Genomic DNA, 8,828 nt, shown 5'->3' on the forward strand with positions numbered 1-8,828 from the left:
AATTCCACGAGTGTGCCTCTTTTTAAGAATCAAATTACTGTAGCAACCCCAGAAATGTCTTATATACCTCCTTATTTCATTATTTTTTTCATAAAATTGCACATGGCTATGGAGGGAATCTCCTCAAGTTTAAGATATGAATGTTTCAATAAATATAAGCTAAGTGTAAGGGAGTGAGTGTAATTGTCACCATCTTTAATTAATTTGGAGATGACATGTGGTTGTCTTAAGACTCTTTAACTTACTCCAACTGGCTTGGTGATGTGCTGGTTCATACTCCAAACAAGAAATAATAATAACAAAAATTTTGTGACGATATGTAATGCTAATATTAATGTTCTCAATGCTTTATCTTAATGAGTTTTATCCATTCGAAATAAAATAAATAAAATAAAGAAAAGCATGTTTCCAGTTATTGATATTGGATTAGTATTGGATCGATCGTATTATATTGAAATCGGTTGAGATTGATATCAATATCTGATCGATCGAGTATCGATATTGCTTCAAAGGTAAAAATCGTAAAAAAATTATAATTCTTGCGAAAGGGTAAAATTGACCGATCTAATCCGATCTGAATTAAAATATCAATATCGATGGAATAACGATAACTAAATCCATGATCTAAAGGCTCTCTAGTGTTTTTGGATCAAAGATTAAGAAGAAAGAGTGGGCAGCCCTCTTGAAACTGGATCTTCTTTCAAATATAATGCCCTAGTGGCCAAGGCAGTCATGGCTGCTTCAAATCATGTGAATGGTTCTGATGCAAGTTCACTTCCCTCAATTTTTAAACAATTTAAAAATCATTTGCATTGAAATCCAACCACTTTTATTTTTTACCAAAATCAATGTTGTACGGAAGGAAATTCATTTCCAACCAACACATAATTAAATCATTCAATTTTCAACCAAAATTTGACATTTAATAATCTATAATTGTCTAGCCTTAGTTGGCATGGTAAACTAATGTACATAAAAATCACAGTAAATGAGTGTAAAAATGGATTCAGTGATTACTGAAATTCCTATAAAACTATTTTATCTTAGGCGCGGATTTACAAATACCTAATTTGCATCATAAGAACATATGTGGTCTTAAAAAAAAATTCATTAGATCATGACAGTCATAAACTCGGATGTCCTAAGTTCGACTCCCACTAGACACATCTTGGGCCACTCACATGGGGGTGTACGTTTAGTGTTCTTCATTGCTTTCAGTGAAAGTTAAATAATTTATCATTCAATCCCGGTATGACCCGATCTATGCGGTTATGAGGTCAGTATGGGCCTACGGGACTAGTTAGCCTAAAGGCCTAGATGCCCATCATTAGCAAAAAAAAAAAAAAAAAAAAATTAATTTGTTTAATTTTAATTTTAAAATTTTTTGTTGAAACCTCCATGGTTTGTCAATGTTGCAAGTAAGTATGCTTCCTCTTATTTATGTTTTTCAATTATTTATTGTGTTTTCGTCCCCTTATCCTTATTTGAGAATATAAAATCACATGTTTTAAGGAATATCAAAAGATAGGAATATATGATGGCCAAGGATGCATGGGTCATGGGCGGGTTTGAGAAATAGTGACGTTGTCGAGTAGGGTAAAGTAGTCCTACTGTTTGACATGTACCGATTAGTAAATATGTCGAGTTCAAGCTTGACATGTTCATAAATAAGTAGTGTATGGTGCAAGGGGTAAGCCCAACAGGTGTAAGACCGTCCAAGCTCGTTTAACGAGCCCAACTCAACCCGACATGTTTAGTCTTACTGTTAATATGTATATTTCAAAATTTTTTTTGGATAAAATAGAATATATATATATATATATATTGATATTTTTATCAATTATTGAATGTAATTAAGTGTTATATTCTACCAAAAAAAAAGTGTTATATATTTTTAAAATTATTAATGATTTAATAAAATATATTAAAGTGTCTTAAATCAAAGACAATTAAACATCTATAAGGTCCGTTTAAGGTTTTATTGGTACATTACACCATTTAAGGCTCATATATAGTCAGATTAGCCAGATTAGGAAAAGACCGGTTAAAGCCTTGGAATCCAATCGAGGCCCGACATAAGATCAACTCATTCCTTAAATAGGTATGTCATAGTCCAAGGGCATAGGCCCGCCAGGCCTGGCCCAATCGATTGACACCCCTGGATTGAGCATTTTTGTATGCAAGTGTGTGTGGATCATGGATTTAGGGAATGGTATCGATATCCACTGTCGATATCAATATCGATCCAAATCGGATCGGATTAGATTGGTGGGTATCGTCTGCTTTTGTTCCTGTTTTTTTTTAAAGTACTAATTTTTTACTATTTTATCCCCAAAAATTATACGGATAACCGATCTGGATCATTTAAGGACCGGGGATCGATCTCAGCTGATATGACCGATATGAGAACGATACTTGAAAACCATGGTGTGGATGGATGTGTAGGAGTAGGATAAAACTAGCCACAAAAAAGTAATAAAATAAATACTGATACGGATCGACCGATACACCTAGTCCGGTATTCATATTTATAACCACGATCCAATTGGCACAGTTAGGCGGATCACCCACTCATGCTCTTTGGATGGGAGTCCCATAAAACCCTTTTTATTTTCTCTCAGCCAGCACCTTAAACCCTAACGGAGCATCTGATATGTTTAATTAATCCTCGACATTTCCAAAGCTTTCTACTACTATATAAGACTTTCAAACTCCATAGGTAGGACTTAAGAGCCTCGATTCCATCGAAGTTTATCTAAATTCTAAACTACTTCGTTCTTTTCTCCAAATGCTTTTCTGAAGCTTTTGGAGAAGACAATCACTGATAAAAGCGAGTGGAACTGAGGATTTTTCTTATTCGTAGCCGAGATTTCACAGGCCAACTATCGAAAGCAGTCATTTCGTTTACACACAGGTGAGATCCGGAAAAAAATTGACACTGATTTTGTTCCGAGAAATGTGCTTTGATTTCTAGTGATCTGCATTTTGTTTAACGAGTTCTTCGTTCTTTATGTGCATTTCGTTTTTAGATTTATTCAATCCTGTTGTTTCCTTGGATTTTCTCTGTTCTTTGAAGTTATTTCTATGGGGTTTAAGGCTGAAATTGGGAATAATTTTAAGAAAAAAATATTAATTTTTCTTGAGTTTTACTATGAAATGCTGCAAATGTATGTTTCCACTCTTTTTGAGCTGTCGGTAGTGAAGTAGTTTATTCTGATTTAGTTATATTTTGCAGATTTCTTTTACTTTCTGCTAGATTTAATTTATTGAAGATGGCGGCAACTGCGGCTTCTGGAATTCAAATGGCAGCAGCAAGGTCCTGTATTTCTCCTTCTCCCAGAATTTTCACGGCTACCAGTGCATTTTTTGTCTCAGAAGTTACAGTCGCCTCACGGTCTAAGCTTACGAGCTCTTCTCATATCTCGTCTGCGCAACCTTTCTTCCGGAGCTTCACATCCAGTCCTGTAAGATCGAACAAGCTCGTTACGAAGGCCATGTCTGAAGGAAGTGAGAGTAAGCCTCTTCCAGGCTTGCCCATTGATCTCCGAGGTATGATATCTTGTATCCCGTTTCCTGATTTAGATGTTTTCTCCCTTGGATAAGGTAGTATTGTTCAATGCTGCTCTTTGAACACCTCGTTCTCTTTATGCCCTCATTATCATTAGGAAGAAAATTTGAAACTATAGTCGGAGAGTTCTAAAACTCGATACATTTGTTGCTCTTGTGATAAGTTCCATTAAAATCAATCTTTAGTCATTAGTGGTGGTAAAAGTGACAATTTTTCTGATGCGGTACAACGTCAGTGTAGAAGTAAGAAGTCCCGGCCCAATTATGCCCCTATTTAGCCCCGCAGATCAAGTTAAAACCAGATTCATATAGGACATATTATGGTTCACCTGAAGGCCCATACTATAGCCTGTGCATCTAGAAATTAAATGAAGAGTGTGGGCCCAATGTGATTTGCATGGAGAGGAGAATATCTAGAAATTTTTTAGTTAGAATATTCCTTTGGCTGAAGATTTGATTAGATTTGACTTCGCTGGATTTGATTTAGTTTCTATTTCTTGTAATAGCCAAGTAAGTTTCTATTTCTTTGTTTTTGTTCTTTTTTTAATGCATTGTAATGTTCTAATAGAGGGAGAGATGTAATGAATGAGTTATTGGCTTATGACTTTGTGTGTTCCGTGGTGATTCGGAACTTGTCGCTGTAGTGATGCAGAGACAAACCATGTTGTGGTGAATCTACTGGTTGGGTTTGGTGGTGATTTCATTCCCGCAGGCGTTTGGTGGTGAATCTAATGTCCCACCTTTTTATTTATTCTTTAATATGTAAGAAAAAAAATTAATGCTGATTTGTTCCTATTGCAATCTTGTTGCGATTGATCTCCCACTAGTTTGAGATCTATTCTGCATTATCTTCTCTAATCTTTTTATGAGTAGTTTTCTTTGATCTTTTCCTTGTTTTTAACCCCTATTATTTCAAAGTAAATAAACTCCACCTTGACTTTATGGAATTGCCGACCCCAAAAATGTTAGGTTAGGGTCTTTAATGGTGATTACAATTCTAGGCTTGATCTTTGACCAAACTGAACTTATTAGTTGTATATACTACATTTTTTGTACTACGTTGTTTTATTTTATCTAGCAACAGTAGTTAACTAATTGAATGATGTATGTGGTGAAAATTGGGTCTTTTGTCATGCAACATCGTTATCCTATTCCACTGAGGATAATATACCATTTGGGAGTTCTACTTCATCCGATAAAAAAGGGTGTACCCAGTGTGCGAGGCTCCCGCTACTGCAAGGTCTGGGTAGGGGCAGATAGACGAGCGGAAAAGAAGTTACTCGTCTTCCAAAATAAGAGGCTTTTTTATGCATGTCATCTCCAAACTTTTCCCATCATGCTGTATATTCTTGCGAACAATTGATTGAACCATATGGCGGCACTTACACAGAATCTGGGTGTTTTATTCACTGGTGACTGACTGCCAACCGGAACCATGTAAAGGTGGCTATGAATCAGTTTGGTCTGTGTTGGGTAAGGTCATAATCAGGTAGTGTTGGCAAATGCCCAACCCTTATGTTACTCAAAATTAAAGTGGGTTAGCAATAGCCTGTTGGCTTAATCAAGCCTCTATCTTAAAGAAGCAATGACATTGATGTGTCCTTTTTGTTTTGGTCTTTGTCTTCCTCCAAAGACTGCATCAGATCCGCAGAGAGTGATATGAATCATATAAAATGCATTTGATACAGAATATGAATAGAAAGTTATAAGTGCAATACTAATGGACCTTTACAAGCCTATTCTCACGAGGGGAGAGAGGGTTTCTATCATCCTACACTATCAGACCATCCCAATACCCTTCATCTCTCTCACCTTTTATGATAGGGTCTGGCAGGCTCCAGCTCTTGAACTCAGTATATCTCTCTGCTATGAGAAGTTTTGTTTCTTCAATACCCACAAATCATGTTTTTGAACCACAGAAGACCCTCCATGTGGTATGAAACCAGCATCTCGATAAAGGAACATGGTACACCTAAGGAGTAAATAGCAACTAAATTTGATTTTTAAACTGTTTGTGCTTTGCAATTTTGAAACATTTTGGGTAATTAACTTCATGATAACGACACTTCATCCATTTTCATTTCTTTCTAATTGGTATTTGGGTGAAACTTCTTTCGTATTTGTATATTATTAGTTAGGAAATATCAATGATTGATAATTGTACTTGCATGTATGCATGTGTGCATAAGGGCCAGATGGTTCACCCTTTACAGTTGATTGTCCAGTGGTCTCTATTGCCTGGTCCAAAACGGTCCAATAAGCTCTGCTCCCTTCGTCATTGGTTACAGAATAATCAACTAAAGGTTGCAATATTATCTGTAGGTAAAAGAGCATTTATTGCTGGGGTAGCTGATGACAATGGATATGGTTGGGCCATAGCAAAATCTCTAGCTGCGGCAGGTGCTGAGATCCTTGTTGGTACATGGGTACCTGTATGTAAAATAACCTACCCTCCATAATTTTTCTTATGCATTTGCAGAGATGTTCTAGGACTATGACAATGTTGAATTCCTGATAGAAGTCTATCCTTGTGCAGGCGCTAAACATTTTTGAGACCAGTCTAAGACGTGGGAAGTTTGATGAATCACGCAAGTAAGATTCTATACGTAGCATTTCTCATTAAGGATTCACATTCAAATAGCTTGATACTTGCATGATTGCCTCCTCTAATGGAAAATTTGATGTTTCAGATTGCCAGATGGTTCTTTGATGGAGATTACAAAAGTGTACCCACTGGATGCAGTATATGATAGTCTTGAGGATGTTCCTGAAGACGTAAATATGCAGAGCCATAGCATAGTTTTAATGCTTAATGTTTAAGAGAACCATTTTCAGTTGTTTAATCTGGAATTCATGCATTCTCGTGCAGGTAAAAGCAAATAAGCGTTATGCAGGATCCTCAAAATGGACCGTTCAGGTACTACAATTTTCCTTGATACAGATTGAAATTTGTTTGTGGCGAATATTTCGTAGTGAACAACTGATCCATTTGGCAACATAGGAAAATGTTGCAAAAACTTCTAATGTCAAAACAGTCTTAACTGTGTATGGCAACCTGGGATTTTGATGTAGATATTTAGAAGTTTATTTTTTAATCAACCACAGCCTGAATCAAGCTCAACAGTCCATGTATCAGTCTATTGAATTATAGTCCACAGGTTTAGATGGAAGAATAACATACATTTACAACGCAAAAATGATATAAATTTTTGCATGCTTCAAATTACAAGAGTGACTTGTAGTACCATAACATGCATATGACATCGAAACTTTTAAAAGGGAGAAAGTTCTAATGGTGGCAAGCATGTTGTGATGCAGTGTTGTGCCAGTCATTTTCCTCCTGCTTTGGCTCCATATCGATGCTCATTGACCACGTATTTGTCAGACCAAATAGCACAAAAACAGGACGGGAAAAAAAAAGCACTTGCCGCGATTGAATAATTACTACCCTTTGCCTCCAGTTCCACATATAATAGCTTATTATCTGTCATCATGGTCTTTTGTCATTATGATAGTTGAATAGTCATAGTTCCCCTGTATAAATTAGTTTGCATCTTCTCACTCAATGAGGCATTATGTCTTGCCAACAAGTTGAACTAGGATATATCAATCTCATATAGGTTGTAAACATTTCACAGGAAGTCGTCGAATCAGTGAAGCAAGATTTTGGGAGCATTGACATCCTTGTGCACTCACTTGCCAATGGCCCAGAGGTACAGGCTTCTCATTTCTGTTGTAAACCTATTTTGTAATCTGTTTTTGTACCTAATCATTAAACATCTCATTTGCAGGTGAGTAAACCTTTGTTGGAGACATCCAGGAAAGGATATCTTGCCGCAATCTCTGCATCTAGTTACTCTTATGTTTCATTGCTTAAGCATTTCCTCCCAATAATGAATCCAGGCATGCTTCTCACTATGATACTCCAATCTCCCCTCTTATGTTTCTTTGCTTAAGCATTTCCTTCCAATAATGAATCCAGGCATGCTTTCTTTTGGTCCTTTTCATTTCAAATATTTTTTTTGCAATAGCAATTCATGTTGCTAGAATACATGATTTGGTTTTACATTCAGGTGGTGCATCGATTTCTCTCACTTATATTGCCTCTGAAAGGATCATTCCTGGGTATGATGTGATGTTTATTTACTCATCTTGATGCGTTTCCATATTGAGTGAGTCTCCGTAGTGGTAGATATTCTAATTTATACCAAATTTGTATAGATATGGTGGAGGCATGAGTTCAGCGAAAGCTGCTCTGGAGAGTGATACCAAGGTAATTTTTTTTAGCTGATCATAATGGTTGCATCAATTTATGGTCAATACATAATAACACTGATATCTTTTACTTGATGTAGGTGCTTGCTTTTGAAGCTGGACGAAAACAAAAAATTCGAGTCAACACTATATCTGCTGGTGTGTACTCCCTTACTTGCAATATCCTATATTATTTAAGGATTGCTATGGAATTTAACCGGTAGGCCCCAAAGAATGGCACCATCCTTTTTCCAGAGCATTTGTACATACTCAGGGTGCTCTGGGAGTCTGGGTTATCCATTTTCTTTTTAAATATTTTAAAAGTTGAAGCATCAAACAACTTGGACTATGCACTAATTTTCTCCTTTTGACCGACCATTGTAATCCCTTTACTACCAATCAATCATACAAAACTGTCACTCTATTGGATGGTTAAATATTCATGTTGGTTTTTCCAAACATATTGGATTCATCATTTTATGAATCAAATGATGACTCTTCCTATAACTGCAACATTCAATACGATAGGAGGATGTAAACATTCATTCTCAGATTCCAGAATGGATCACCAAAATTAATCTTCAACAAAAAGGTCGATGATGAGAAATGGAGGTTTGGTTTTCGAAAAGTCAACCCCAAATTGCCTTAATGATCTCTTTCTGTCGGAAAGTTGTATGGATGAATAGAAATGAGGATGCTACATGCGGGAGAAAGCAAAGCAAGTGAAAAAGAATGGGATTTTTTGGAAGGTGGAGATTTGGAGTTTGTGGTTTCGAAAGGGTAACCCCCGATTGTCATAATTGTCACTGCCGGAAAAAGAGTTGGGAGGGTAGGTTCTTTTATTTGTAGGATTGTACTAACCTATTTAAAGCTTCGTACTTGTCTGATACCGATACAAGTAGTCTGGCGGTGCTGCTTTAGAAACCCAATGCTTGGACATATAAATAAAGTTGAGTTCATGCATAATATAAACTCATGTTATTTTTTTTTTTTTGGGGGGGGGGGGG

General features: G+C 36.4%; 1 protein-coding gene across 1 annotated transcript in view; it reads left to right on the forward strand.

The window, feature by feature from the left end:
• The first annotated feature begins 2,578 nt into the window (after positions 1–2,578).
• LOC122062129 (enoyl-[acyl-carrier-protein] reductase [NADH] 1, chloroplastic-like) overlaps positions 2,579–8,828 on the forward strand; it is an 8,017-nt gene continuing 1,767 nt past the window's right edge. Inside the window, exons 1-11 of the mRNA XM_042625794.1 lie at positions 2,579–2,914; positions 3,236–3,549; positions 5,890–5,999; positions 6,104–6,159; positions 6,258–6,342; positions 6,437–6,484; positions 7,206–7,280; positions 7,359–7,470; positions 7,641–7,692; positions 7,789–7,840; positions 7,923–7,980. Of these exons, the coding sequence (XP_042481728.1) occupies positions 3,273–3,549; positions 5,890–5,999; positions 6,104–6,159; positions 6,258–6,342; positions 6,437–6,484; positions 7,206–7,280; positions 7,359–7,470; positions 7,641–7,692; positions 7,789–7,840; positions 7,923–7,980 (925 nt within the window). The 5' untranslated portion in view covers positions 2,579–2,914; positions 3,236–3,272. The remainder of the gene's footprint in view (positions 2,915–3,235; positions 3,550–5,889; positions 6,000–6,103; positions 6,160–6,257; positions 6,343–6,436; positions 6,485–7,205; positions 7,281–7,358; positions 7,471–7,640; positions 7,693–7,788; positions 7,841–7,922; positions 7,981–8,828) is intronic.

This window comes from Macadamia integrifolia, chromosome 14 (genome assembly GCF_013358625.1).
Source record: "Macadamia integrifolia cultivar HAES 741 chromosome 14, SCU_Mint_v3, whole genome shotgun sequence".
Taxonomy (NCBI): Eukaryota; Viridiplantae; Streptophyta; class Magnoliopsida; order Proteales; family Proteaceae; genus Macadamia; species Macadamia integrifolia.